Below are 27862 nucleotides of genomic sequence, written 5' to 3' on the forward strand. Positions count from 1 at the left end.
GGCCGTGAGGCGGCTATGGACTTCACCTGAGGCGGAGGAGGCGGCGTCGCGGGCGGCGGGCGGCGGCGGAGGCGGCGGCGACGTCGGTGCAGGCGGCGGCGGCGGCGGAGGCGGCGGCGGCGGCGACGCGGGCAGCGGCGGAGGCGGCGCGGGCGGCGGTGCGGGCTGTGGCGGCGGCTGCGGCTGCGGCGGCAGGCGAGGCTGTGGCGGCGGCTGCGGCGGCAGGCGAGGCTGTGGCGGTGGGTGGTGCGGGCGCGGCGGGCGCTGTGGCGGCGGTGGCGACGGTGGCGGCGGTGGCGACGGTGGCGGCGGTGGCGGCGGGGAGATGGCGGCCGCCGCCGCCGCCAACGCTGCCTCGCGGAGGTAGGCCTCGAGATTGGTCGGGCAGAGGGTGCGGCCGGAGAGGCAGACTCCGCCGCTCGAGGCGGTGCAGATCGTTCGGCCGGGCCCCAGCGTGAAGCGGCACGGGCCGACGCCCTCGCACGTCTCAAAGCAGATGGCAGGCAACTTGCCTGGGGTGCCTGCACTGCCGGACGTCGCGGCGGAGGGTGCACGGGCGGCAGGACTGCCGGGCGGCGGAGACAGCGGCGGCAGTGGCATGGTGGCGGTGCCGGTGCGGCCGCCGCTCTTCGAGCGCAGGGTCTTTGGGTTCGACGGGTGTGCCACCTGCGAGGCGGAGGCCACACGGGTGAGAGAGTGCCGAAAAGGCCGCGATTAGGAACGGCACCAGGGCGTGCGAACGCGCCTTGACGGAGCAGGAGGCGCCCGCGACTGGCATCACGCTCGTTATCGGGTCCTTGTGCAGCTTACACAGCTCAAACGAGCCCACCATCATCAGCTCGAAGGCGACGCATTCGGCCGCGCGCTGGTCGCACCTTTGGCGGCACTGGTTGGGCGTGAGGTCCCACCGCTCATCATACGAACCCTTGTTGCCACCAGCGGTGCGGCAAGCGCCGCCGAACAGGTCGTAGTGTGACATATGTGACCTCGACTTCGTCGTCTCCTTCGTTTGGTGAAGAGGCGCTGTTCACATAAACGCACAACCCCGGGCCCGAAATCGCACAGTGACAGTCAGACATGCAACACGGCGCTGTTCACAGAAAAACACAAATCCAAGACGCACAAGCACAGACAGTCGAGAAGGGAGAGACCAGCAACGACAGTCAGAAGCCAGCGCTGGGTCCCAGGAAGGCGAATGCGATGACGGCCTCTAGTGTGAGCTCTAGCTAGTGAGCTCATACGCACGCCGGCAGATCGCGAATATACATACAGGATACAGCTAGTTAGTTAGGAGCCGACCGACCCTCGCGTCCGGTGCTCATCGGCCAGGCGGGCCGCCCGCCCACGCACCGCCTACGCGCAGCGCGTGCGCCGCAAACTCGCCCGCCGAGAGCGCCGGCCAGTCGCCATCGGCCGTCGCGAGAGGCCTGCCCGGCTGTCGCCGCGGGGCCCCCACGAACACCACGCGTCGGAGGCGGTGCCGCGCGAACTCGCGCGCAAAGTGCACGCCCCACGCCCCCGCAGCGTCGTAGCGAAGTAGGACCGCGCCTCCCCTCGCGCTACGCGCGCCGACTCCACCGCTGTTCACATAAACGCACAACCCCGGCGCTGTTCACACGCAGACGACTGCGAGTCGACGTCACGCCAAGAAGCTCCTCACGCAGCTCCCGACCCGACTGCGGAGTGCGCTCATGCATCAGGAGTCGCACACACGGTACAGCCAGCCTCTGAAAAAGTCGACCCACGGGAGGGTGTGCGAGGACAAGGGCCTCCTGCTGATCCGCTGCCTCATCCTCGTCGTCGGAGGATTTCAGGCGCCTTACCAACACACACACAAGAGAGCAACGCACACAGACAGAGCAGCGCGCGACCGGAGGCAGTCTCTCTTGCACATTAGTGGAGCGGAGTGTGGACCTTTTAGTCGTCGACTGTGATTTTTAGCGGATAGCGCTCTGTTTGCACATGCGTGTGCGCAACGGGTGCGAGCCGGCAGAGTAGCGTGTGCTATTTAGTACGCAGGACGCATTTGACGGTGGTTTCCCTTCCAGACACTCTCTCAGAGACACTCAGAGCGAATTTAAGTCGCGGGTAGTACGGCTGGCTCCCATCGGCAGCGCCCCCAGGAGAGCGAGAAAAAAACCAAGAAAAAAAGCCCCGCACCGGTGCAGTCCTCGACCGTACAGTCCACGCACTCGTCTTCACCCAAAGAGCACCGGACCACTCCAACGGCAAAGCGGAGCAACAAACGCAATGAGAAGGAGCACACCGAAGCCGAGGAGGAATGAGAATGCCACAAAGATCGGCTGCAACCTCTCGAAGAAATCGTGTGAGGGCTGCCGCTGCACGGGCTCATGCGGCTGCAGCCAATCGGGTGACACGCCCCACGCCCGCCGCAGCGTCGTAGCGAAGTAGGACCGCGCCTCCCTCGCGCTACGCGCGCCGACTCCACCGCTGTTCACATAAACGCACAACCCCGGCGCTGTTCACACGCAGTCGACTGCGAGCGCGGTAGTACGGCTGGCTCCCATCGGCAGCGCCCCCAGGAGAGCGAGAAAAAAGAAGAAGAAAAAAGCCAGCCCCGCACCGGTGCAGTCCTCGACCGTACAGTCCACGCACTCCTCTTCGACGCACATGAAGATGAAAAACGCAATGAGACCGAGCACACCGAAGCCGAGGAGGAATGAGAATGCCCCAAAGATCGGCTGCAGCCTGACAAAGATCTCGAAGGGTGTCAGGCTGCGCGCGAGCGTGTCGCGCGACGGCGCCGGTCTGCTGCCTAACGTGCGATCCCGACGACTAAAATCTGACATGGACGCGCCGCCGGCGCATTGGTCGGCTGGCACTGCGGCCGCCGGCGGAGGGACTGCGTCAGCAGTCACGATCACGCCGACCGACACCGGCAGTGCGCGGTCCACGCCCTGTGCATCCTCAACCAGCCGGCGGAACCTCGCCTCGGAGAGGCTCTTGAGCCCCGCACGAGAGACGAGACGGTCGAGGAGCGCGGGCGTGAGCTCCGCAAGCGCCGCGAGAGAGCTGCACTCTTCTTGGAGGCAGAGCTCCGCCACGCGCGCGCCGTCATTCACGCCGGCGGCTGTGAGCGTGTCGGCGAGGCCCAAATTGTAGGGCATATGTGCAAGAGGGCATATGTGTCCTCTCCTTGATCAGCAAGGGAAGAAGTGAAGAACAGGCATCTGCTACGGGTCCCAAGTTCAAATGCACGTGAATTCTCAAAATAGAAGCTCCAGCACACTGACACGACAAGGGCATGGCGCAAGAAACCGGAAAAAAAGCGCTACGGCAAATTCCCGCGCTGTGCACAGACCACAACGGCACGATGCTGGCTTTGCTGCAGGTCCCTCCCGCTCGCCCAAAGCCACCCTTGCCCCCACCTCACCGCCCCCTCCACCGCCCAGGTCGCAGAGGAGCTCTCCGAGCAGCCCACCGTCGGCCGGACCTACTCGCCGCGGGTGAAGGAGCTCTCCGAGCAGCCCACCGTCGGCAGGACCTACTCGCCGCGGGTGAAGGAGGTCGAGCACCAGGACTGTGGCGGCTCCGCCGCGGCGGCGGTGCGCCTCGCGTGGGAGGAGGGTCTGACGCTGCTCCGCTCCAACAACGGCTCTGGCTACCAGGGCGTCCTCCGGGACTCCAACACGTACGGCCTAAAGAACCCTTTCCGGGTGCAAGTCCGGCGCGGAGGGCGACGTGTCACACTCGGCCGCTTCGCCTCCGCCGAGGAGGCGGCCCTCTGCTACGCCCGCTTCCACCCGAGCCAGGCAGTGGCGGTGCCGGGAGGGCTAGGGTCCGAGCCTCCGGTCGTCCCGCCGGAAGGGGCCGAGCCGCCGGTCGCGCCCAAGCCGCCGAAGCCTCCAAAGTGGTCGCGCCAGGTTTCCGATCCGCCGTTGCCCGAGCGCGACGCGGCGACGACCGACCTGAAGCTGTGGGGCGGCGCTCACGCCGCCGGCTGGCGCGTCCGCGAGGCGTGGCCCAACGCGGTGCGTCGCCGCGCCTCTCTCCCAGCCCGCCCACGCAGAGCACCCGCCTGACACGGTCCCGCGCCCCGGCGTCCCGCAGGCGAAGCACGGGCACTGGGCGTACATCTCCCCGCCCGACTGCCCCCTCGCCGGCGCCGCGTACAGCTCGTGCGCCTCCGCCGCAGAGGCGTGGCTGAGGCGCGGCCAGCCGTCGGTGCAGAAGCCGCCGCCGCCGCCGCAGTTCACGGTGCGCGACGAGCCTTGGAGCAAGGAGGAGGACGAGAAGATCCTTGCGCTGGTGCGCACGCACGGCCGCAAGTGGCGGCTGATCGGCGCGGAGATGCCCCACCGCAGCTGCGACGCGCTCCGCAACCGGTACGACCGGCTCTCGCTCTCCGACGGCCGCAAGGCGGAGCAGCAGCAGCAGCCGGCGGCGCAGCAGCCGGTGAGGAACGCGGTGGTGGAGGCGTTCGTGTCGCCGCCGCCGGCCAACATGGCGCCGCCCCACCCGCGCAGCTTCGAGCGCGCCGCGGCCGCCGTCCTCTCGCCGCCGCAGCCCAGCACGAGCGAGCGCAAGGCCCTCCTCGACTGCCTCAACGCATCTCCCGCAACCGCTCTGCCGCCCGCGCCGCCATCCGCGCCGCCATCCGCGCCGCCGTCCGCGCCACCGCCCGCGCCGCCTCCGCCCGCACAGCCCGCCGGCCACTGGCTGCTGGCCGCCGTGGCGACGCGCCAAGCGAGCGCGAGCGAGGAGGAGGAGGGGGCAGAGGCGGCGCCGGAGGAGGAGAAGGAGAATGCGGCGCCGGAGGAGAAGCCGGCAGAGGAGAAGCCGGCGGAGGGGGAGGAGGAGGTGGGCGCTGCGCCGGAGGGACCGCCCCCCTGCAAGAAGCGGCGGGTGGCGGTCCCGGGGGAGGCCTCGTCGTCGGGCGAGCACACGCCCTCACCAAGCGCAAGGCTGCCCCCGGGCAGCCGCGGGAGCGACGGCCGCGGCGAGGCGGAACGGCGCGCGCAGCCCTTCCAGTCGCCGCCCCTCGCCGCCACCGGCTGCGGCAACAAGCGGACGAGCCGCAATCCCGACGCCCTCCCGCCGACGCCAGAGGGCGGCGGACTAGCGCCCGCGGCGGCGGCGGCGGGGCTGACGTTCTCGAGCGAGGCGGAGCGGGCGGGCTACCAGCGGCATTGCGCCCTGTGGCAGGAGCAGAGGTGCGCCTACATGTCGCACGACGCCTAGAGCGAGGAGTGCCCGCGGCGAGGGAGGAGGGGCGGGACCTGGGCCGGAGCCCACCTCCCCTGCCTGCTCTCTCCGCCCCACCCCCTTCCCGAGCACCGCTGTGTTTGCCCCGGCCTCCTCTGGCCTCCTCTGTATCGCTGGCGGGGTGCGGCGGCGGAGAGCAGCCGCAGCGCCTAGTGCGGCCCTCCACCCCGCTGCCCCCACTTTCTCTCGTACGTCGTGCCATGTCCCTTTTCTTCGTTCTGTCGTTTACGTCCTCCCGGAGTCCCGGTCCCACGCATGTCCCGGAGTCCCCTGTCTCGTGCCGCTCTCGGCCGTGTGCTGTGGCGTGCAGGCACGCACACGTTACAAAATGCGCCTGCGCTTTGGAGCACTTGGAGTGCAGTCGGTAACCGCACATCCAGGGCCGGGGAGCTAAGTCCTAAGAAGCACAGAGACCCAGCGGGCCGGATGATTGGCATCGGGCTACGGGCTAGAGAGCCCTGACCCCTAGGGGGTGCGCGGGTCGCCTTCTGTCGGTTACGTCCTCCCGGAGTCCCGGTCCCATGTCCCGGAGTCCCCTGTCTCGTGTGCTGTGTTGCCACGGTGTGTAGGCACGCACTAAAACAACAAAATGCGCCCCACGTTTTTCTTGAGGAGCTCTAGCTAGCTCGGCGGAGCGGCGGTCCCAGCCCTTCGCATTGCGCCGCTTTGCGCTGTTTTGCGCTGCTTTGAAGCGACATGCAGCCCAACGCGCGCCTCCTACGGCTTCAGGCGATGGGCTTTGAGCCTGCCGCCGCGCGGCGCGCCCTGCAGCGGACAAATGGAGACATCGAGGCTGCCGCCGCTCTGTTGGTGAGCAAAGGCGCAGAGGCAAACGGGGCGGTCCCTCTACCGCCTAGCGCCCAGCGCGCGTCTCCTCCGCCGCGGCCACCACCACCCCAGCCGCACCAGCAGCCGCAGCCGCAGCGGCCTCAGCCTCCACCACCGCCGCCGCCACCACCACCTCCTCCGCCGCAGCAGCCGCCGCCGCCGCCGCCGCCGCCGCCGCCGCCGCCGCCGCCGCCGCCGCCGCCGCCTCCACCGGAGGAGATCGCCCTGCTCGGGGAGCGTGTCGTCATCAGTGGCCTCGCCGCCCGGCCAGAGTACAACGGCCTCCGCGGCACGGTCGTTCGCAGCGCCGCCGGCGAGCGAGCTCGCGCTGTACTCCTGAGTGCGGTACTCCGGCAAGTGATGTCTCCTTCCCCGCCGTCTAGGCGACCGGCTCGTCGTCGAGTTTGAGGGCGGGCGCTCGCTCGCCGTCCGAATCGAGCACCTCATCCCGGCGGCGCGCCCCGCCAGACGCCTAGTCCCCTCCGACTCCTCCTCTCCCAGCCGTCCTCCCACACACACACCTCACCGCTCCGGTGGGCTGGGTGTCGCCACCAGCCCGACCTCGCCACCCGCGGACGCCTCAGGCGGCGCTCGAGGGAGCCGACCTGCCTCCCGCCCCCTCCGGCACACGCGCCGCCGCCGCCGCCGCCGTCCCGCCCGCCGCCGCCTCGACTCAAAGCGAGGAGGATCTGCAGCTGCGGGCGGCGATCGCAGAGTCGCTCGGCCAGAAGCCGCTGCCGCCGCCGCCGCCTCGTCAGCCGACGCCTCCCGCCGCCCGCCGCTCTCGCAGCAGCACCTCCGTGTCCGTGCTCGAGAGGCAGGCTGCGCACGAGGTGCGGGGCGGCGAGGCTGCCCGGCGGAGAGAGCCACCGCCGCCGCCGAGTCGACTCGCGGAGGCTTGCGGTGTAGGCTCGGGCGGCAGAGGTGCTCGAGCGGGTCCGCTCCTTCTGCCGCGAGTCGGGCTCCCCCTTCACGGACCCGGACTTCCCTCCTGCGGCACACGCCCTCCCCTGCCCTCCCCTGCCCTCCCCTGCCCTGCCCAGCGCTGCCCTGCCCTGCCCTCCCCTGCCCTCCCCTGCCCAGCGCTGCCGCCTCCCGCCGCACCCGTGGGTGACGCGTGGGTGGGGCTGGCTGCGATAGGCCACGTCGCTCTTCCGCGACGGCAGAGGGTGGCAGCAGGAGGGGTCGTCGGCGAACCGGCACCGCGCCGGGCTCGGCGAGAGCCCGCTCTGCCTGCGCCCCTCCCCTCCCCATCCCCTCCTTCGGCCAGCCCTCCTCTCGCCTCGCTCTGCCTGCGCCCCTCCCCTCCCCATCCCCTCCTCCGGCCAGCCCTCCTTCGGCCACCCCTCCTCTCGCCTCGCTCTGCAGGCGACCTCGTCTGGCTCCGCCCGTCTTCCCTCCTGCCTCGCCCCGAAGAGAAGCAGCTCTCGGCGGGCGGGATCGACGTCTCCTCCCTCCGCTCCCTCTTCCGCGGGATGGGCGTGGGCAGCAGCCGCGCGCACGAGGCGTGGGAGGTGGTGCGGGGCGGCGCGACGCCGCACGACATCCGGCAGGGCGCACTCGGCGACTGCTGGCTGCTCTCGGCGCTCGCGCTGCTCGCGGAGCGGCCGCGGCTGCTGGCGGCGGTCTTGCCTTCGCGCGTGGTGGACGCGTCGGGCGCGTACCAGGTGCGGCTCTGCGCGGGCGGCGAGTGGCGCACGCTCATGGTGGACGACACCTTCCCTTGCCTGCCGCTGCCGAGCCCGTTTGGAGCGCGTCGAGGGGCGCAGTCCCCGGGTGCGCGAGACAAGTCGGCGCAGCGTGCCGTGCCTTGGTCTAGGCGCGACGAGGGGCGTGCCGGCGTTTGGGTGCGCGGCGCGGCGCCAGCTCTGGGCCCGGCCCGACGCAGAGGAGAGGTAGAGCGGCGGGACGGCGTCTCTTCACGGCTGGCTGTGAACAGGTGGCCCTCATCGAGAAGGGCGCGGCCAAGCTGCACGGGAGCTACGAGGCGCTCGAGGGCGGCTCGGTGGAGGAGGCGCTGCGCACGCTGACCGGCTTCCCCACCCAGCGGCTCCACCTCGTCGCGACAGACGGCAGCTCGCGCAAGAAGGGGATGGGCGGCGGCGGCAAGGAGCGGGCGAGGGACAGCGGCGGTGAGGAGGACCCGGACGTGCAGTGGGCGCGGCTGCTCTCGTTCCACGAGGCGGGATTCCTGCTCGGCGCCTCGTGCGGCTGCGGCGACGGCGGCGAGGCGGCGGCCGCCGCCGCGGAGGCGATGGGGCTGCTCGTCGAGCACGCATACTCTGTGCTCGAGGTGCGGGCGGTGGCCGGGCCGCCGCCGCCTCCGGGCGCGCCGCGCGGGTACCGAGGCAGTGGCGCGCGGCTGCTCAAGCTGCGCAACCCGTGGGGCCGGCTCGAGTGGCGCGGGGACTGGTCGGACGACTCGCCGCTCTGGACGGCCGAGCTGCGGGCTCAGCTCGGCTTCCCCGAGGCGGGGCGCCGCCTGCCCGCCGGGCCAAAGGGGGGCGGCGACGGCGACGACGGCGTGTTTTGGATGGCGTGGGACGACTTTCGAGACTACTTTACCGCGGTGGACGTCTGCCGGGTGAGGCCCGAGTGGGCCGAGGTCCGCTTCGGGCTCTCGAAGGTGGGCCCTCTCCCCTAGTCCTCCCCTGAGCCTCCTCGGAAGGTTCGCCCCGCAGGTGCGCTCGGCAGTCTCGATCGGCGGGGCCCTGGCGGGCGCGATGGGGGGCGGGAGCGGGCCGCACCAGTCGCTGCGCGGCTTTGCGCTCGAGGTGCTCGAGACGACGGAGGCGGAGCTGTCGCTGCTGCAGCCGTCGGGCCGCGGCGGCGGCAGCGGGCGGTCGGACGCCGGACTGCTGTCGACGGACTTGCTGTTGCTGCTCGTGTCGCGGCCGGGCGGCTCGGAGGGGCCCACCCTCGGCGGCGGCGGGCTGCGGCTCGTCGAGAGCTCGGAGCGCGAGATCCGCGAGGAGGTGAGCTGCGAGGCGCTGCTCTCGCCAGGCCACTACCTCGCCCTCCCCCTCTCCCTCCGGCCGGCGCACTCCGACCTCGGCTGGCCTCGCACCGTGCTGCGGGTCGGCAGCGCAAAGCCGCTGCTCTGCGAGGAGGTTGCCGTCGCGCCGTCCGAGCTCGCCGCCGCCGTGGGCGAGTACGCACGGCGGGGCAGCCGCCACCGCGCCTTCGACGGGATGGACCTCTTCTCGCTGCAGGACGGGTGAGTCTGCCCGCTCTGCGCCGCGAGGAAGCCCACGGGAAGCGGAGGTTCACCCAGGGGGGTCCGGAGGGCTCAGGTGCGGCTGGCTCCTCTTCGCCGAGAACCGCTGCGCCGCGCTTCGCTTCACGCTCTCCCTCGACCTCGGCGACGTCTGCTCTCTCTCTCTCTCTCCCCCCCCAGACAGGTCTGTTCACGCGCGCGGCCGTGAACAGGCGAGTCGTTCAACTTGCTGGCGTCGCGCTCCTCGCTGCTCACCACGGACAGCTTGCCTCCCAAATCCGCCATGCTCGTGCAGGTGTCAACTCCGCCCCGCCAGCCCGCCACCTAAGACACTTTCCGAGTCTCTCCGCTGCGGATCCGCCCAATCCCCCGAGGCACCTCTCCGAGACTCTGCGAGCGAGCCTGACGCAGGTGCTGTCGATGGCGGGGCAGGCGGCGTGCATGATGCGCTCCCGGTTCCAGTTCTCCCAGGCGCCCGCGCTCGACGACCCGAGAGCCCCGCACTCCGAGAGAGCGCCGCCTCCGAGAGCCCGCCTCGAAGCGAGCCCGCCTCCCGGGTCGAGACGCCGCGCCGTGTGTGCAGGCGCCGGCGCTGTTTCACTCCGCGGGCGCGCACTCGCCCGAGCTCGCGGCGCCGATCCACGAGCCATGGCCTTTGGAGGGCGACAGCCGAGCAGGCGGCAGAGGGACCGGGGCCGGGGGCGGAGGCGGCGGGGGTGTGAGGGGGGGAGCTGGCGGGCTCCTTGGAGGGGTGGCGTCGATGCTACGCCGTCCCGGCAGGTAGTTTATTTTCTCTATGATATCGCTCGAGGACTTTTCATTTTTTATGATCCGCTATCCGCTATGCCCTATGCTGATACAAAGAACCCTGCACAAAGACCGCAGGGCGGGGACCTGTTCCTTTTTACCCATCTCCTAGTAGAGGTGTCCGTTTTATTTATTTGTTTATGCCCTATGCTGTGCGTCCCACGGCCGCGCCCGTCCCCCCACATAAAACTCATAAGACATTATCGCAGGTTAATATCACATCCCTCTCGTACCGGGTTCCGCGCTTCCGCGGGTTTACCGCCAGGCGCGCGGCGCAGAGAGGTAAACACTAAACTGCGTAATCCGCGTGTGTAATTGCCTGTACCGCCGCGCCGGCGCGCCGCGGACTGTATACTCAAAAGAGGACATTGCATTGGATCAAAAACGGACTCTCGCGCAGCCACACATGAGCCACGTCTCACGCGCGCGAAGGCCGAGTCGAGTTCGATTTCTCTCTCAGTGGCCTTTTTGGCACACCTTCGACCTTGTAGTAGTTGTACGAACTACAATCAGCAGATCTTCTGCATCGTCGTCTGCGAGTGCTGATTGTTGCACGGGAAGACGATGCAGCGGTCTGAGGCTCGGTACGCCTTGGCAGAGGCAGAGGACGGCTGACGCTACCCACCCTTTCTGTCTGTGTGCTCTGTGAACTGGGGCTTGCTCGCCTTGATGGCGGGCAGCGCCTCAAATCTGGCGCAGAACGCCTTGAGGGTGGGGAAGCCCTCGAGGCAGCTAGGCACCATGAGCGCGTTCTGATCAAGCAGCTCGTACCTGTGGCCGGCGCCGAGCCTGTGTCACCTTCGCAGAGCCTATGTTCGGTCTGCTACTCACCGCACATGACAAAGTCGCACGCAGTCAGCTCGCCGCCAGCAAACCACACACGATCGCCGAGAAAGCTCGAGTACCGCTGCAGGTGCGTGCGTAGAGCAGCAGCGTAGGCTGGCACCGCATCCTCGAACTTGCCGCTACGGCCGTAGGCCAGCCCGACCGTCCGGTTGCGCAAGTCCATCCCCTCCTGCGGTGGCACACGTTGGACTGACACAATCACGGATCCGTTCGGAGCCCTCGTGGACGCACCTCCAGCATGATGTCGCACCGCGCCGCTTCGGTGGCCGTCGTGCCGAGGAGGGAATGCCTATGTCGAAGCCGTTATGTTTCATGACAAGGGCGTGACCTTCAATTGAGAAATGGTGTCTGTTGCCGCCGCGCAACGTGGCGGACGATCGCATTGCTCTGTGTCACTGTGATGTCGCCGTCGATGAGGAACGGGAGATTCGGAAACGGGTAGTCGCCGAGGACAGTGTCCTTGACGTCAGTCCAGCAGGTCTTGTCAAAGTCTGGGGCGCCTCCCTGTTCGAAGCGCTTCTCCTCGTACGGGATGCTGGAGTATTCGAGGAGCATGCGGATGGGTTGCGCAAGCCCGCGGATCGCCCAGTAGCCGAGCACCACTGGTTTGCTGGCAATCGACATAGCTCGGCCTGAACCGCTCGGACACGACGACACCGACGTACTCTTCCTCTCTCTCTCTCGGTCCGATGACTCCCGATTGTACGTACTTTTAGCTTACTGGGAGAAAAGAGAGAGGGGGTTGTGTTCTCTAGGCCCCTAAGGGCCCTACGCGCGGCGTGAGAGCTCGATTGTACGCGATAGATAGGTCCGACGATAGAACGAACGCACGAAGATGTTAAGAAGACTTTTCTTTCTTCATTTATTTGTTAGAGTTTGCGGTCCTGTGTTAGTGCCATCCCAGTGTTGTGCGAGGGACTAACATAGAATTTTGCGAATCGTAAAATCTCTTGCGTTTCGGCGGTAGTGATCTGATCACGCGAATACCACGTTCGGAGCGCTCCTCATCGCAAACCCCGTGAGCAGTCCTCCTCCGGGATTGTACGTAAGAGCTATCCACTGAAATTCTTTTTCGCACACAGGGCGAGAGAGAGCCATGGACTGCCGCAACGCAGAGGACTTGCTCGAGCGCCTCGCCGACTCGGAGGACACGTTTGCGCACGCGGGATCGAGCACCAAGCAGGACGAACGGGTCAACGACGGCAGCAACTACGCGGGGTGCGCTGCCGTTGGCGACCCGTTAGCCAGCGTCGCCGCACCCGCTGCTCCTGGCCCCGACTCACAGCGATGCTTTTCACATGCCGCGCTGACCAGCGCCCAGTTCCCCTACGCTGCAGGCTGATGCGACTCGGCGACTATAAAGACAAGCGCGCCAAGATGGCAGAGACGCACGACCCAAAGGCGAATCAGCTGGCTGCCGTCGCCGCGGCACGCGCCAAAGTCACCGCAGACCGTGACGCGGCGGATCGGGCCGCGCAGGAGCGAGAGGAGCGAGAGGCGGCGCGGCGGGACAAGCTAAAACGTACACTCACCACCGGCGCGGAGGGCGGCGGGGTCGCAGCAGCAGATGGCGACGCGGGCGCGGGCGACACGAAGCCCGCGGCGACGAAAAAGAAGAAGAAGAAGGCTTCCGCCCCGGCGCTGTCCTTTGACGCGGAGGAGGAGGGCTGACGGAACACGTAGTCCACTCGCTCGGAGGTCCAGAGCTCGCTACAAAGTGAAAAGATTTAAAACCCCTCCTCTGAGCTCTGTCACGGCACAGCACACTCGCAGATGCATGCACATGTACATGTACATGTTGTGCATGTGCATGTGCGCATGCACATGCGCATGCACATGTGGAGAGACTACAGGAAGGCGAACTGTACCGAATTCATTAACCCCCCCCCCCCACCCCACCCCACCCCCCCTTGAACACACCACGATTGAGGGATCCCGTGCCATGCGGAATCGACCTATCCCAGTGCTCAGGTAGGTGGAGGTAGAAAGGTGAAGAACAGTCAGGCTCGGACTGGACACCAGCGCGGTATGGGTGGACGCTAGACAGATGATGACGACACGCACAAGCGACACACAGACACAAAACAGGCTCACAAGACACACAGCCAGCTGGCTGCCACACACCCTGAGTTGGCGTACACATAACTCAGGGCCACATCCCCCCTGTCGCCCCCCCCGCACTCCAAGGTGCCAAAGGAACAAACAAGGGCACAACAACACAACAGACGACAGGAGGTAACATGTGAGTTTAGAGCAGGCTTGCTCCGCCTCTAGCAATCTCGCCGACCGCGAGGCCGGACAGACAGGACCGTGTGTGGGGTCATGTGAGGTGTCTATGGACGCCCAGGCGAAGAGAGCCAGAAAGAAAGAAAGAAAACGACAACCCAAGGGAGGATGGGAGGACGGCACGCCGCCACCACACAGGGATCTTAAGGAGAGGGGTGTGATGCGCTAGCCGTCAAGAGAGCCACACACGCAGCGGTTTATCGCAGACTATAGTCGAGCGCGTCGGAGAGGTGTTTCGACACCGAGTGTTTGAACGTTTCTTCGCAGAAGAAACGTCGAGAGAAAAAATCTCTCGCCGGTGTTCACAGAGCTCTGTGAACACCGGCTACTCGGCCTTAGCCGCCGGTACGTCAACCGTGCGATAGCCAAGTATCGCACTGTTGGGTCCCGATGGTGTCCCATCACAAATTCGTGCTGTCGACAGATCATGTCCCTTGGTCGACTGCACCCGCCTTTGGACGGTTCTCCGACATGCTTAGATGAGTCTTTTTGTCTTTTTTTGGCTCGCCTGGCCTTCACCAGTGCGAACATATTCTTGCTCGTAGGAGCCGCTCGTCTTTCGTCCGAGCAAACGTGCGCCCGATCGCCCCATTAAGCACGTGCGAAGGGTATCCGAGCGCCGTAAACTCCCTGAGCTTGCTCGTCACGCTGAGTGCGAATCCCTCGTCATCGCTTGCCATCGCGACCACCTTGAGCAGGCATCCAACCACGATGCCCGCCTTCATTTTAGCGCATGTGAAGCTATCCCAACGATGGTAGCGCCACACTCGCGGTGCCGTCTCGCAGCCCTCATTAACGTTCTTGAGTCTCGTCCGGAAACTTCCGCTTGGGTCGAGCTCAAGAGTCGTTTCCAAAAAATGGGTGCTCTCGGCGGCTTCCAGCTTCAACGGGGCCCAGTAGCACTCCGAACGGCGGAAATCTTCCCGGAAACGATCAACATCCCACGTGCTATCGTCCTTCGCAGTCACCGTGATCACATCGTCCATGTAGCGCTTCATACGGAAACGCGCTTTCGCATCATCGTCGAGTGTTTGCATGAACTCGCGATTTGTTGTCGGCGCCACCCGGGTGAGCGCGCGGCGCCGCTCACGGCTCAGGCGCACTTGCCGCGCCGACACGCTTGGCTGCCCGGCCCCAGCAGCTCTCCCAGCAGCTCTCCTCGCATGCCCGACGTCGGGCTGATTCTAGCGAGCGTCGCCCTCGTGGGGCTCTCCGCCTGCTTCTCCGGTCTGACGCTCGGTCTCCTCTCGCTCTCGCTCGAGTCGCTCGAGCTCATCGTCTCTGGAGGCTCGGCGCGGGAGGCGGCGTGGGCGCGCAAGATCTACCCAATGCGGCGGCACGGCAACCTCCTGCTGTGCACGCTGCTGCTCGGCAACACCCTCGTCAACGTCCTGATCTCGATCTTCTCCGCGCAGTTCCTCAGCCCCGGCCTCGGCGCCATCATGGCTTCGCTCGTCATCGTCGTCTTCGGAGAGATCATCCCGCAGTCTGTCTGCTCGCGGCACGGGCTGCGGATCGGCGCCGCCTCGCGGCCGCTGGTGGTGCCGCTCATGTTTGCCTTTTTGCCCGTCACCTGGCCCATTGCGCGCCTGCTCGACTTTGCGCTCGGCAGCGAGATGCGGACGATGTACAACAAGCGGCAGCTCGACCGGCTGCTCGACATCAACGCGGCGGCGGTCGACATCAGCACGGAGAGCTGCAATCTCCTCGCGGCGGCTGTCGGCCGACGAGTGACGCGTGCGCTGCTGACTGCGTTAGGACGACCGCAAGCTGCTCTCGTCGGCGCTCGCCTTTTCCGAGAAGCGGGTCGACTCGATCATGACGCCGCTCCACGACGCCTTTATGCTCCAGCTATCCGACAAGGCCACAGCCATCGCCGCTGCTGCTGCCCTCACCGCTGCTGCCCTCGCCGCCGCCACTGCCCTCACCGCCCCTGCCCGCACCGCCTCTGCCCTCGCCGCTCCACTCGCCCGCCGCCGCCTGACAGCTCACCTTCGACGTGATGCGAGCCGTCTACGAGTCGGGCTTCACGCGCGTGCCCGTGTACCACGTCCGCCGATCGACCGTCGTCGGCCTCGTCTTCACCAAGGTGCGCCTCCTCTCGTGTCCTCACACCTGCCTGCTCTCCCCCCCCTCCCTCACCCGCAGCCCCACACCTGCCTCTGCTCAGGACCTGATCCTCGTCGACCCCCACGACCAGATCCCGGCCACCCCCCCCCTCCCCCCCCCTCCCCCCCCCTTTCCCCTTCCCCCCCAGCCCGGCACCCCGGCTCGGCCTCTCCTCACGCCTCTCCGCCGGCCATGAGCAGGTCGCCGCGCTGCTCGCCCTCCTGCTAGATATTGCACATGAGGATACGAGGATGTGATATTCGATTCTATGAGCAGGTCGCCGCGCTGCTCGCCCTCTGCGCGCGGCCGCAGCAGCTGCACGCCTCCCTCGCGTCGACGCGGCGTCGACGCGACGCTGCGGCAGGCGCATCGCCCTGAACCGTCTCCCTGACCCCCTTCCCCGCGCGTCGCACACAGGCTCGACAAGATGCTGCAGCAGGTGCAGCTCTCGCGCGCGCACATGTGGCTAGTCACGCGCTCTGCCGCCGCGCTGCCCGCCGCTGCTGGCGGCGGCGCGAACGGCGGTTGCGGCGGCGGCGCGCTGATGCCCGCGGCGCAGCCCCGGAGAGGGGTGGAGCAGGTGGCTGGCATCGTGACGATGGAGGCGTCCCTCTCTTTGGCGCTCAGGGAGAAGAAGGGCCGCGAGACTGAGCGAGGACCGCCGTGCGCAGGACATCCTCGAGGAGCTCATCCAGGACGAGATCGTCGACGAGAGCGACGTCGTCGCCGACAGCGGGAACAAGGCGCTGCAGCAGCGGACGCCGCAGCGGAGAGCGCCCTCCCCTCGAGGCGCTGCAGCGAGGTGCTTCACAGCGCCTCTTGACAGCGCCGCCGTCCGCGAGTAGGATCGAGTTCTTCGAGATGCTGCAGCGGCGGGACGGGCTTGCGCTCGGGCGGGCGCTCGGCCCGGCGGCGAAGACGGCGGACGAGGCGTGTGCGCGCTAGTCCACGCGCAGCGGGTGTGGAGAGACGCTGTCCGCAGAAGAGAGGCGGAGGGTGGGCTTCGGTCACGAGTCACTCGACACGTGACCGCGTCGAGTCCGCGTCCACCTCTCGCCTCTCGCCCTCAATCCGCCCTGCAGGTCCGCGCGCTCGTCTCGTACCTGTCCACCAACGTCTCCCTCTTCCGCCCCGCCGCCTTCTCGGGCGCCGCGCTGCGCCGGCTCGTGCAGCGCTGCCCGATCTACACCGTCTCGGCGCAGCAGGTCGCGCACGGGCACTACATCTACGTGCGGGGCGTGCCAGCCTCGTGCTGCTGCCTGCTGCTGCACGGCCGGGTGCAGGTCTGCGCCGGCAACGAGGGGCTCGTCTCAGACATCGGCGCGTGGCCGCCCTTGCCGCGATTCGGCCGCCGCGCAGGCCTCTCGCTTCACAGCCGCCGCCGTGAGTAGGGCCGTGGACGCTGCTTGCCGCCAACGCCCTCACCGAGGAGAGGCACGTCCCCGATTTCACGGCACGCGTCGCGGCGGCGGCGCGCATCTTCACCATCCCGCGCGCCGAGCTGCTCGCGGTGTGAAGGAAGGGCGGGGCATACAGGTACAGGTACAGGTCGTCACGTGCGCAGTGAGAGAACGCGTATTGGACACACGATGTGTCCACAGAGATGTGTCTACAGACAGAGATTTTTAGATTTACGACTCGAGTACGAGACTTTCGTAGCCGTGTGCATGGAGTTGAGAGTTGTGGATGTCTAGATGTTTGTTTAGTTAGTATGTAGACCTGTTTTGACGGCTTCCTTCATTTTGAGCACACCAGCGAAAGAACACATTGCACGCGGCCGGTGTGTGGACCACGCAGGAGTCTCTGGCGGAGGGGCTCGAGGCGGAGGCAGACGCGTGAGACCCCGTGACTCCGAGAGAGAGAGAGAGAGAGAGAGAGAGAGAGAGAGAGAGAGAGAGAGAGAGAGAGAGAGAGAGAGAGAGAGAGAGAGAGAGAGAGAGAGAGAGAGAGAGAGAGAGAGAGAGAGAGAGAGAGAGACCGACACACTCCCGTCTCCCGTCAAAACCTCAGCCGCCACGGCCCGGTAAGCGAGGACGAGCCGGCGTCTTCGGGCCACTCGGCCGCCCCGCCCGACGCGCCGGCCTCTCGCCCGGGCCAGCGGGGGGTGAGGCTGCCCGGCGAGCGGAGCCAGCGCGGCGTGAGGCGCGTCGCCTTTCGCAGGAGGAGAGGGGGCGCGGGCCGGGTGAGGGCGAGGGAGAGAAGGGAGAGAGAGAAAGAGCGACAGAGAGGGGCTGGCTGAGGGGCGCATGGTGTTGCGCTTGTGATGGTGTGGTGGGCCGAGTCTCACCTTGTCGAGCCACTCCAGCTGAGATCGTTTCGGAGACCCGTCGTCGTTTGCCGCATCAAACCCTCGCGCCGCCGCCACGCCGCCGCCCCCCTCGCTCGCCCGACGCCTATACTCACGACGGTCGCCGCAGGGTGTGAAGGGACGCCCAGCGTGTGGGCGTGCGTGGCGGGCAGCAGCCGTGCGCCACAGCAGGACGCCTCCGGCACTCGCACCCGCGAAGAGGAGGAGGAGGAGCGGCCTGCGCCACGCCTGCTGCTCTGGCGACGCGGCGGCACCACCGGCACCGGCACCGGCGGAAGGAGCGGCAGCAGGAGCGGCGGCGGCGGCAGGGGCGGCGGCGGCGGGCGCGGGCGAGCCGGCGGCGGCGGCGGCAACGGCGCGAGCAGCCGGGCGCAAAGGCCGATCCGGCTCCACCGTCCAGCCGTAAGAGTAGTGGACCTATCATGGGCACTCGCCGCCGCCTCGTTACCGCAGCCAAACAGAACAAGCGGACCGGACGCCCTTGGAACAAGAGGGCATTCTCTCGCCTTGAAGGTGATGCCGCTGCTGGAGTGGAACGCATCGTCCTCCTCAATCACCTGCGCCTCGCCCCGCTCAGCACCGCCCGGTGGGCACCAGTGGCCGAGCGAGAGGGCGCATGCGGCGGTGCGAGGACTGACGGCGGCGAGCAGGCGGGAGATGGCGAGGAGAAAGGCCACCAGAGGAGCTTCTAAGGCAGCCAAGGCACGCTCGGGTGGGTAGTAACTAGCGTTGTATCCCTCTGGAGTGAGCATGGCGTCCAGAGATGTAGAACCAGCACGCTCAACGTGCGATGCTGGGCTCGCCGGTGCAAGGCGATTCAGCACGACGAGAGCGGCGATGAGGATGCAGCACACGATGCACACGGAAGGTCCTCGACCGCGATTACTCGCGACAGGGGCAATCATCGCTGTTCCTTTGAGCGAGTCCAGAGCGAGTCCAGCTCGCGCCGTGTTGTGCACCCAGCGTGATTCGCTCGAAAAAGAATTCACATCAAGGCCGCAAGCGTCATGCCCGCCCCACCCTTCCACCCCAACGCGCCGTGCACGCCGCCGCCGCCGCCTGCTGACAGCGCGTCGGGTGGTGAAGTCTCAAAGGACGTCGTCAACGCGGCTGCGGAACGGCCGCGTGCGACTGTGGCTGAATGTTGACGGCGGGAAGGCGGACACGCTCTTCAACGCTGAGTCTCTCAGTACGGCCAAATTCCATGCACCCTGCTGATCGTCTCGTGTCGAGCACGCGCAGCGACCAGTGTCGACGCCGGCGGCGCCTCACCCGGGTGTGAGCTAGTGGTGGCCCTGAGCCTCGGGCGGAGTGCACTCCTCCTCCGCCGCCTGCCCGTCCGCCTCCTCCGCCCGCGGCGCGGCCGCCATGCGGCGGCACGAGAGGGTGGTGGATGGCGGCGGCCCGCCGTTCCGGCGGAGCGACGCGGCCGCGTGCGGCAGCGGCTCGTCCCCCATGATGTAGCCCCACATTTGCACAAGCGTAGGCGCTTCCGCCTTGCGCCGCCTCTGGTGCTCGACCACGTGCTCGAGGGCCGCAAGCAGCCGGCGCGACGCGCCGGGGTGCTCCCGCCACGCGCCCGGGAAGCCCGAGCCGAAGTTGACCAGGCAGCCGCGAGGCACGACGATGTCACCGCCGCCGGCACCCGCAGGGGCCTGCTCGCCCGCGCGCCACGGCGCGATCTTGGCATCGACCGGGCTCGGCTCCGCCCCGGGCCTCGACCCGAGGCCCGGCAGCCGCGCGTACTCAGCGCCGACAATCTCCCACGGCAGGCCGGGCTCCGCCGCGGTGGGCTCCGGCCGACAAGGGTGGCGCTCACGGTAGCGCGCCCAGTCCACAAAGACGAGGCTGCCCGGCCGGAGCTTGACTGCCCCGCCCGCGGACGCGGTCTTCTTCGGGACGTGGCTCGCTCCGCCTGCGGGGGAGGCGCGGGCGCCGCGTGTAGAGGGGGGTGGGGGGGGGGCGACGGGCTGCGCCGGGTCGGGCCGGCGGCGAACGACGGGGGCCGGGCGGAGGCTGGGCGCGGGAGCCGGCGGCGGCGCGCCTTGGCGGCGAGCGGTCGGCGCCCCGGCTTCGCTCGCGGCCGGCGGCGGCGCGGGTCGTTTGCCACCATGCCCAGCGGCCGCGCCGCCGAACGGGAGGAGGGGGGCGGGGACCTTCCGCTCCGGCGCGGGCTGCGGGTGGTGCCCCCGCCGCCTCTGACCCCGGCCGCTGCTCCGGCCCACGGTGTGCTCCCCGCGCGCAATCTGCTCCTCGACGAGCGAGGAGATGGCGTCCGGCGGAGTGCCAGGCGGGACGACGGGCGCAGCAGCCCCACCGGGACAAACTCACCCGTTCCGTCGGCCTCGCGGAGCGTCGCGACTTCGAGGGCGGCGAGGAGAGGCGACGCGTACGTCGTGTGCCTCCGGCCCTCCATGTAGAAGACGCACGGCAGAGTACCCACGGCGGCCGGTCGGCGACCCCACGCGCCTCGCGCGACATACGCCTCAAACAGATCCCAGTACACGTGGCGGACGCCGTAGAGGGCGCGAAAGACGGCCGCCGCCGCCTCGGCAAAGCTGGCGTACGTCTGACACATCTCGCGCCGCGGCGCCTGGACAACCTCAGTCAGTCGGCCCGAGCCGGAACATCGAGGCGGAGCCGACGCGCAGCACGACCGCCCTCTCCGCGCCCGACACGGACCGGTGGTGAAGGTACAGATCGCCCAGCAACCGAACCATCGGGGCTGGACGGGAGTGAGCGCCACTTTCGGATAGAGCTCTAATAATTTATTTGTTTGATTTTCCTTCGCGGCGAACCAGCCGCTACAGTTAGCCCGATGAGGTCGCTGCACATCCTTTCGCGCCGCGTCTCTGCCGCCACCACCTCACAGAGAGCCTGTCTGCGCCATTCGCGCTGCTCCCTCTCCACCTACGGCGACCTCACTGCGGCGGCCCTCTCCGAGGCCTCGTCGGAAGGCCCGTCCCTCGACATGCTCGACGCGCTCACAGAAGCGTCGCCGCCGCAGCCCGTCTCGATCAGCCAGATGATGCTCGCCTCGGGGCGCACCTCGCCCGCCGTCCGACTCGCCAACGCTCAGTTCCTCCGGCGAGAGCTGGCCTCGCGCCGCGCCCACGTGCTCTCTCTGCTCCGCACCATGCCGCCGCCGCTCGCGTCGCAGCCGGCAGTCGCCCGGCTCTGCGTGCTGAACTGGCAGAGGCTCAAGGGTCTCCTCACTCTGCCCGAATTGAGCACCGCCGACGACGAGAAGGCCTTTGCGGCTGCGATGCTGGACCACTCTGCTGCGATTGACGGCGAGAGCCGCCGCTGGCCGCACCTCTCTCCCGAGGAGGAGGCGCTGTGCGTGGACGCGCTGGGGACGCTGCAGCGAGAGCCGCACCTGGCCGTCGACAAGCAGCTCGACGCCATCTTCCTCGCTCGCATTGGGCTGCGGGTGCTGCACGAGCACTACATTCGAGCCGTGCAGCCGCCGAGGCAAGGATACGCCGGCGCCCGTCTGCTAGCCGAGAGGTGCAGCCGAGGCAAATGCACGCCGACCCCGCCCCGCGACTGTGTAGGCGCCATCCAGCTGGAGTGCTCCCCAGTCGCGGTCTGCGAGGAGGCGGCGGCGGCCACGCGCCAGCAGCTGCAGCAGAGGTACGGCGCCGCTCCGCCCGTCGAGGTGGTTGGCGAGCGAGGCCACTCCTTCGCCTTTGTGCCGGGGCACGTGCGGGCGGTGGTCGGTGCGCCTTGCGGCGAGCGGCGCGCGGCGCTGGCGAGGAGCGGCGCCGCCTCAGACGACTCGTGGACGCAAACAGGCGCGCTGCTCTTCAACTCGAGCGTGGCGACGCTGCGGCACGCGGCGCTGGCGGCGGGCGGAGGGCAGCACCAGCAGTACAGCTTCAGCGGCGACGAGCGGCTGCCTGCGGTGCGCGTCATCGTGGCGGGCGGCGACGACCTCGTCCAGGCGCAGCGCTGCTCGACCGGGCGAGGCCCTACCCTGACCCCGGCCCTGACCCTCCCCCTGGCCCTACCGTCGGCCAGGTCAAGCTTCTCGACCAGGCGAGGCCACCGGCCGAGATGCCAACCTGCGGACTGCTGCACCTCGACTGCACCTCGGCCGCACCTCGGCCGCACCTCCGCCGCACCTCGACTGCACCTCGGCCGCACCTCGGCCGCACCTCGGCCGCACCTCGGCCGCACCTCGGCCGCACCTCAGTCGCACCCCTTTGCTGCTCCCCCTCCAGGCGGGCGGCATCCGCCGCTCCTCTCTCTCCAACGTGTGGTCGTACCGCGCGCTCGACTCGGCGTGGTGGAGGCCCGCCGACGGCCTCTCCCTCCCCCTCACCCGCCTCTTCTGCCAGTACTTTGGCGGCTCGCTCGCGCTGGCGACCGCCCGAGAGCGGTGGCGCGCCGACCGCCGAGCAGGCTGTCACGCCGCGCATGCCCGTGAGCAGGTGCCCGTCGAGGGGGTGGGCACCGACTGCTACGTCGCTTTCAACCGGCGCGCGGAGGACAACGTCGAGGTGATCCTGCCGCGCGCACGCTTGCGCTCCAGCACGGGCGGCATCTTCGACGCGCAGGAGCGCCGCGCGTGAGTGAGGCTGAGCGGGGGGGGGAGAGCGGAGAGCCGGCACTTGGAGCACAATGCACTTGGAGTTCTGCTTGGAGTCCAATATACATGTCTCAATGAAATCTAGAAGAGATCGAAGTTCACTGAAATATACCTTCTCGGATCTCGCAGCTGCGAGACGAGCTTTCTCGGAGCGACAGCCTCAAAGTAAAAAGGGCGGATGGGTGGGGGCACACATGGGTCGGGGTGGGGGGAGGGGGGCGATCGCCGGCGAGCCCCACAGCGCGCCCCAAGAACGGTGGGGTGCCCTCGACCGCGCGTCCGAGTCACTTGGACGGGCGAGCGAGCGGCACATGGCGTGACACAGACAAAGAGATCGAAGTCTGGCGAAAAGAAATCGTCGAATTCTGGCGAAAAAGACATCCACATCGAAGATTCGAAGTCGCAAAAGTATATTTGCGACGAGGCCCCGTCGCAGCCCCGTCGTTGCGATAAGTGCCAAAGTGCGACGAAGCGCCTGATCGTCAAGACGCAAAAGCTGACGTCAGCTAGTGAGTGTGTGTGTTTGTGTCTCTCTCGTCCACCCACCGTCCCCTTTCTCCTCCTATCTGTCTAGTGTGTGCCTACTGGGGGGAGCAGACGGCTTCATACGAAACTGCCCCCACAGGCGTCTTGACGGCCTCAAAAATTCTTCATCAAAGAGGTAGGTAGGAGAAAGGTGATCAAAGAGGCAAAGAGAAAAAGAAAGATCTCGCCGTTGGTCGGCCTCCTTGTGCCGACAACCACCAACCTTACAACAGCTAATGTATGTATATGGCACGCGGCGTCGCTTTCGCGTGCGTAGCTTCGTGCGCCTTCGCCGCACCGGTCCACCGCGAGCTCCTCCTCGACAGCGTGCTCGATTCGGTGGGTCATGTCGCCGGCACAGCGAATTCTCTGGTCTCGGCGACGGCAGAGAGCGTAGCCACGGGTAGCAGCTCATGGCTGCAATGGGGTCGGACCGACGAAGAATCGGAGCCTTATGTATCCACGTACACCACTGATAACAGCTCCCAGCCCAAGCCGGAGCTGCTTTGGTCGGAGAAGGTGATGCTGATGGACGGCGTTGGCTATCACGAGCACAGCCACACTGCAAAGGATGGGTACTACATCGGCAACATCCCGCCAATCAAGCGGCTCGGCCTCCCCTCCCTGAATCTACACGACGCCTCGCAAGGGGTCAGGACGCACCACGCCGCCATGATTGCGCAGGTGACGTCCTGGCCCTGCGCTCTTGCCGCGGGAGGCACCTGGGACCCCGCCCTCGTCCGCCGCTGGGGAGTGGCGCTCGGTTACGAGTTCCTCGCCAAGGGAGTCAACGTGGCGCTCGCTCCCGGAGTCAACGTCGCACGGGTTGCGCGCGGCGGGCGCAACGCCGAGTACCTCGGCGGCGAGTCTGCACACCTCGCATCGAGGATGGCGGCGACGTACATAGAGGGCATGCAATCGACGGGCGTGCGCGCGACGGTCAAGCACTTTGGCTTCAATAACCAGGAGACGAACCGCAACTATTATAATGCGCGCGTGGACGAGCGCACCGCCTTCGAGGTCTACTACCCGCCCTTCGAGGCCGCCTTCAAGGCGGGCGTCGCCGCCGTCATGTGCGCGTACAATCTGGTCAACGGCACCTACGCGTGCGGCTCAAAGGAGCTGCTCACCCGCGACCTGCGGGAGCGACTCGGCTTCGACGGCTTCGTCATGTCGGACTGGTGGGCAGTCCACGGTTTCGGCTACCAGAACGCGGGGCTCGACATGCTCCTGCCCGGCAACCGGATGCTGACGGACGGCAGCCACGACTTCTTCTCGCCCGACAACCTCGCAAAGACGTCGGAGCCAGGCGTGGTCGACACCGCGGCGGACCGCGTGCTGGCCGAGGTGCTGCGGGCGGTGCCCACCTGCACTCCGCCGTACTGCGGGCAGGAGATGCTGCGCGCCCGCGCCACCTCGGACGAGCACGTCGCCCTCTCCCGCCAGATCGCCACCGAGTCGGTCGCCCTGCTCAAGAACGGGGGCCGCCTGCTGCCCCTGCAGAGCGGGAGTCGCGTCGCGCTCGTCGGCTCCGCGTGCGACGCGCGCAACGACATCGATGCGATGCTGCGGCAGTGGAACCTCGCAAACTATTACACGATCGGCGGCTCGGGCCGGACCATCCCGCTCTCGCCCGCCTCGGTCGCCGCCGGCCTGCGGGCCGCGTGGGAGAAGCGGGTGGAGTACGCGGGCGAGGGCCCCTTCCACCTGCCCCTCGACCCGGCGCCGCCCGCCGTCGAGGTGGTGAACGGCGACCACGACGACAACGTCGACCTGGCCGTGGCGGCGATGGAGCGCGCCGACGTCGCCATCGTCTGCGGCGCGACCACGGCGGCCGAGAGCGAGGACCGCCCCTCGCTGCTGCTCGACCAGAGCGGCTTTATTGGCGAGGTGCTCGCCAGGGCGACGATCCCGACGGTGCTCGTGGCGATGACGCCCGGCGCCGTGCTGCTGCCCTTTGCGGCGAATGCGACCGCCATCGTGCACACGTTCCTCGCGGGCCAGGAGACGGGGCACGCGATCGCAGACGTGCTGCTCGGGCGCGAGAACCCGTCGGGCAAGCTGCCCGTCACCATCCCGCTCTCCGAGGAGCAGACGGTGCTGCCGTGCCAGCCGGTGGAAGGCGTGCACATCAGCAGCGTGGCGGGACTGTGGACGCAGGGCGGCGGTGGCGGGTACGGCGTCCACTACGACTGCGACTACACCGAGTCGCTCCACGTGGGCTACCTCGGCCTCCACGACGAGCCGGTCGGCTTCCCGTTTGGGCACGGCCTCTCGTACACCTCCTTTGGCTACGAGTGGGCGGAGGAGCCGCCGGCCGCCTTCCCGCCGGGGGCGGGGGGCCGTCTCGAGTTAGCGGTCCGCATCTCGGCGGAGGAGGGGCCAGCCTCGGGCGGACGGGAGGTGGTTCAGCTCTACCTCTCCTTCCCGGAGGGCTCGGGCGAGCCCCGCAGGCAGCTCAAGGGCTTCGTCAAGACGGAGAGCCTCGCGCCCGGCGAGGGAGTCGCCGTGGCGCTGCAGCTCACGTGCCGCGACCTCTCGATCTGGAGCGTGGAGGAGACGGCGTGGGTGGCGGTCCCCGGCGCCTTCCTCGTCGAGGTTGGCTCGTCGTCGCGCGACCTGCGCCTCGAGGCGACCTTCACGCTGGCCGCGACGGTCTGCTCCTCGAGCGACTCGACCGGCCCGACCGCCCCGACCGGCACAACCGAGGGCGGCGTGGCGGACCCCGAGGAGTGAGGGTCCGGGCGACTCGGGGTCTCCACGAGTCGGATCTATTCGAGCTGGCGCGATGAGTATCGCCAGCTCTGTCTGCATGCGGCATGGCTGAGTGGGAGGGAGCGGGGCGCGCGTGCCGAGCGGCCGCGCTGCAGAGGCGTGCATGGGCTAAGAGCGAGCGAGGTGTACTGCATGTTGTACATATGTATGTGGAAGGCGAACACGCCTCGATGGTGCTAAAAAGAATTCTAACACGCCGAGTCCCTCTCTCCTCTTTACCTGGCGAGTAGAGGCACACGCAATCTCTCTCGAGGTCTCTTGGAGCAGAGCTCGCCCCGGGCCGGCCCGAGTCCTCCTGGGTGGGCGGGGCCTCTACTCGCCAGCCTCTTCGTGCGCCAGCGGCGAAAAGAACGAAAGTGGCCCGCATCGACCAATGGCGCTGCGGACCGACGTCACGTTCAGGCTTGCCGAAGGCTCCTCGTTCCGCCCGCTCGAGCCGGTCGGCAAGGCCGCCTCCTCTCTCGGCATGCGCGTCACCAAGGGGCGAAACTGGAGCCTCCTCTGGTCGTGGAGATCCCCATGGACCGACGCGGTGGCTCATTCCTCCTGCACCGCGCTTCAAGCCGGCAACTCTCCCACCTTGGTCAGTCCGTCGCGAATAGGTGACTGCTCCTGCCCGCGCCAAGCTTACGCTGAAGAGGAGCCGCTGACACCTCCCGCTGTAAACAGGCGCTCGTGCGGCCGCTACGCGGCTCTCGCGCCGGCGCAGGCCCGATTGTCAACCACGTGGGAGGGCTCAACGAGCTCGCGTACAAGTCCAAGCTGGCGGTCTTCGCCGCCTCGCTCGCCGCCGCCCACCCGTCCACCTTTGAGGGCGTTGCGCCGGAGACCTACATCCTTCCCGACCAGCTGGGAGCGCTCGCCCGGCGGCTGAAGAGCGAAGGCGCTGCCGACGCGCACGGATGGCCGCGCTGGCTCTCAAAGTCGGTCAAGCACCGCGGCGTGCGCGTGCTCCCCTCTAACGCCAGCGAGGACTACCTCCGCTCTCTCAACGCTGCGCTCGTCCAGCGGCGCGTGAAGCCGCTCCTCCTCCGCTCGGTGCCGCGCGTCTTTGACCTCGGGCTGTGCGTCCTCGTAGACGCCTCTGACACCCCCTCCACCACACGCCCTCGCCCCACCCCGGGAAGCATCGCCTCTCGCGCCGCGGGACTACCTGCGCCCTGCACGCCGCACTCGCGTCCCGCCAGGTATGTCCTCCTCTCTTCGGTGCGACCCTAACCCACACCCTAACCCTTACCCTTACCCTTACCCTTACCCAGGTACGTCCTCCTCTCCTCGGTGAGGCCTCTCCGCGCCTACCTCTTCGAGGAGGCGCTCGTCTAACCCATACCCCAACCCCAACCCCAACCCCAACCCCAACCCTTACCCTAACTTCCTCTTCGAGGCGCTCGTCCGCTTCGGCAGCGCCGAGTACCCCGCCTCGCCCGCCGGCTTCGCGCGGCAGGAGAGCTTTGTCATCGACGACTACTCGCCCGTATGGAAGCTGCCCGCCTTCGCCGCAGACGTGCGCGCGTGCGGCGAGTCCGCGGCTTGCGCGCTGAGGCGCAGGCTGCGCGAGGAGGGGCACGACCCGCGCGCCCTCTGGGCCCGCATGCGGCGCACGATCCGCGGCCTCCTCTCCGCGGCTCGCCCGTCGGTCGAGGGTGCGCTGAGGCGGCACGGCGTGCGGGCGGGCGCGACCTTCGAGCTGCTCCGCTTCGACTTCATGGTCGACCGGCGGGGCACGCCGTTGCTGACCGAGGTCAACATCTCGCCCAACCTCATCGGCAAGACGCACCAGGACAGCGCCGTCAAGCAGAGGCTGCTCACGGCCGTCCTCTCCGTCGCCACCCTCCGGCTGCGCCCCCACCCGCCGGCGGCGGCGCTCGAGTGCCGCGGCGGCTGCTGCTCGCTGCCGGGCGCGTGCGGCGCGGCAGGCATCCGGCCGCTCGAGTGCCCCCGAGATGACCCGAGATGATCCGAGATGCCCCGAGATTAGGCATCCGGCCGCTCGAGTGCCTCACAAGCGCCGACCTAGACGCCGTCGCCCTCGCGGAAGCAGAGGACGGCGCCGCTGCCGCCTCGGGGCTCGAGCGAGTGCTGCCGCCGAGCGACGCCGCCGCGCGGAAGGAGGCGGCTGCGGCTGTAGGGGGGCGAGGGGGGCACACTCGCTGGGCCTCTCCCACACGGCCGACCGTCACTTCTTAGGTGCTGCAGCTCGTCGCCGCTGCGGCACGGGAGGACGCGCTGGCGGGGTGCCTCGCTGCGGCAGAGGAGGGGAGGACGGAGGAGGGCGGGCGGCCGAGGCGCGGGCCGCCGCGAGCGCCGAGGCGCCAGGGCGGATCGCTTGGCTCGCCGCCCT

General features: G+C 68.2%; 10 protein-coding genes across 10 annotated transcripts in view; 6 read left to right on the top strand and 4 right to left on the bottom strand.

The window, feature by feature from the left end:
• Positions 1-979, bottom strand: part of EMIHUDRAFT_197344 (hypothetical protein) — a gene marked incomplete at both ends in the record, with an annotated part of 2265 nt that extends 1286 nt beyond the window's left edge. Inside the window, one exon of the mRNA XM_005767152.1 lies at positions 667-979. Coding sequence (XP_005767209.1) covers positions 667-979 — 313 coding nt within the window. The remainder of the gene's footprint in view (positions 1-666) is intronic.
• Positions 980-1923: 944 nt separating this feature from the next.
• Positions 1924-3149, bottom strand: EMIHUDRAFT_432637 (hypothetical protein). Its single transcript, XM_005767153.1, has 3 exons — positions 2728-3149; positions 2244-2370; positions 1924-2166 (listed from the first exon to the last, which is right to left on the bottom strand). The coding sequence occupies exons 1-3, from the start codon at positions 3126-3128 to the stop codon at positions 2005-2007; spliced, it is 690 nt and encodes a 229-aa protein (XP_005767210.1). The 5' UTR covers positions 3129-3149; the 3' UTR covers positions 1924-2004.
• A 185-nt stretch (positions 3150-3334) lies between these two features.
• EMIHUDRAFT_96456 (hypothetical protein) lies at positions 3335-5202 on the top strand (the record flags this gene model as incomplete). The annotated part of the gene is made up of 3 exons (XM_005767154.1): positions 3335-3352; positions 3414-3992; positions 4072-5202. The coding sequence occupies 3 exons, from the start codon at positions 3335-3337 to the stop codon at positions 5200-5202; spliced, it is 1728 nt and encodes a 575-aa protein (XP_005767211.1).
• A 720-nt stretch (positions 5203-5922) lies between these two features.
• On the top strand, positions 5923-9275 carry EMIHUDRAFT_96457 (hypothetical protein; the record flags this gene model as incomplete). Its single annotated transcript, XM_005767155.1, has 4 exons — positions 5923-6394; positions 7423-7901; positions 7994-8680; positions 8736-9275. The coding sequence occupies 4 exons, from the start codon at positions 5923-5925 to the stop codon at positions 9273-9275; spliced, it is 2178 nt and encodes a 725-aa protein (XP_005767212.1).
• Positions 9276-10695: 1420 nt separating this feature from the next.
• EMIHUDRAFT_197348 (hypothetical protein) lies at positions 10696-11548 on the bottom strand (the record flags this gene model as incomplete). Its single annotated transcript, XM_005767156.1, has 4 exons — positions 10696-10849; positions 10915-11093; positions 11175-11213; positions 11291-11548. The coding sequence occupies 4 exons, from the start codon at positions 11546-11548 to the stop codon at positions 10696-10698; spliced, it is 630 nt and encodes a 209-aa protein (XP_005767213.1).
• Positions 11549-14373: 2825 nt separating this feature from the next.
• EMIHUDRAFT_461601 (hypothetical protein) lies at positions 14374-17048 on the top strand (the record flags this gene model as incomplete). The annotated part of the gene is made up of 9 exons (XM_005767157.1): positions 14374-14886; positions 14969-15016; positions 15198-15299; positions 15520-15572; positions 15737-15899; positions 15991-16121; positions 16165-16249; positions 16402-16639; positions 16711-17048. The coding sequence occupies 9 exons, from the start codon at positions 14374-14376 to the stop codon at positions 16833-16835; spliced, it is 1458 nt and encodes a 485-aa protein (XP_005767214.1). The 3' UTR covers positions 16836-17048.
• Positions 17049-18910: 1862 nt separating this feature from the next.
• On the bottom strand, positions 18911-20205 carry EMIHUDRAFT_197353 (hypothetical protein; the record flags this gene model as incomplete). Its single annotated transcript, XM_005767158.1, has 3 exons — positions 18911-19519; positions 19784-19879; positions 19945-20205. 3 exons carry the CDS (start codon positions 20203-20205, stop codon positions 18911-18913), a joined length of 966 nt encoding a protein of 321 aa, XP_005767215.1.
• A 240-nt stretch (positions 20206-20445) lies between these two features.
• Positions 20446-22325, top strand: PDK2 (putative pyruvate dehydrogenase kinase; the record flags this gene model as incomplete). The annotated part of the gene is made up of 6 exons (XM_005767159.1): positions 20446-21121; positions 21185-21349; positions 21425-21573; positions 21651-21668; positions 21854-21994; positions 22064-22325. 6 exons carry the CDS (start codon positions 20446-20448, stop codon positions 22202-22204), a joined length of 1290 nt encoding a protein of 429 aa, XP_005767216.1. The 3' UTR covers positions 22205-22325.
• Positions 22326-22944: 619 nt separating this feature from the next.
• On the top strand, positions 22945-25718 carry EMIHUDRAFT_432641 (hypothetical protein). Its single transcript, XM_005767160.1, has one exon. The coding sequence runs from the start codon at positions 22987-22989 to the stop codon at positions 25480-25482; it is 2496 nt and encodes an 831-aa protein (XP_005767217.1). The 5' UTR covers positions 22945-22986; the 3' UTR covers positions 25483-25718.
• Positions 25719-25885: 167 nt separating this feature from the next.
• EMIHUDRAFT_448219 (hypothetical protein) lies at positions 25886-27019 on the top strand (the record flags this gene model as incomplete). The annotated part of the gene is made up of 4 exons (XM_005767161.1): positions 25886-26053; positions 26191-26585; positions 26781-26832; positions 26906-27019. Coding segments are annotated over exons 1-4 (720 nt in total), but the record flags the coding sequence as incomplete, so codon positions are not given.
• Positions 27020-27862: the final 843 nt, after the last annotated feature.

The sequence above is a fragment of the Emiliania huxleyi genome (genome assembly GCF_000372725.1).
Source record: "Emiliania huxleyi CCMP1516 unplaced genomic scaffold EMIHUscaffold_5, whole genome shotgun sequence".
Classification (NCBI taxonomy): Eukaryota; Haptophyta; order Isochrysidales; family Noelaerhabdaceae; genus Emiliania; species Emiliania huxleyi.

What these genes read in the sequence shown, in the direction of transcription:
- EMIHUDRAFT_432637 (XM_005767153.1), bottom strand. Translation starts at nt 3,128, where the DNA reads ATGCCCTACAATTTGGGCCTCGCCGACACGCTCACAGCCGCCGGCGTG. An exon ending in CTCGCGCGCAGCCTGACACC is followed by an intron (nt 2,371 to 2,727) that starts CTTCGAGATCTT and finishes GGGCGTGTCACC; the next exon opens with CGATTGGCTGCAGCCGCATG. An exon ending in TGCTCCTTCTCATTGCGTTT is followed by an intron (nt 2,167 to 2,243) that starts GTTGCTCCGCTT and finishes CGGTCGAGGACT; the next exon opens with GCACCGGTGCGGGGCTTTTT.
- EMIHUDRAFT_432641 (XM_005767160.1), top strand. Translation starts at nt 22,987, where the DNA reads ATGTATATGGCACGCGGCGTCGCTTTCGCGTGCGTAGCTTCGTGCGCC.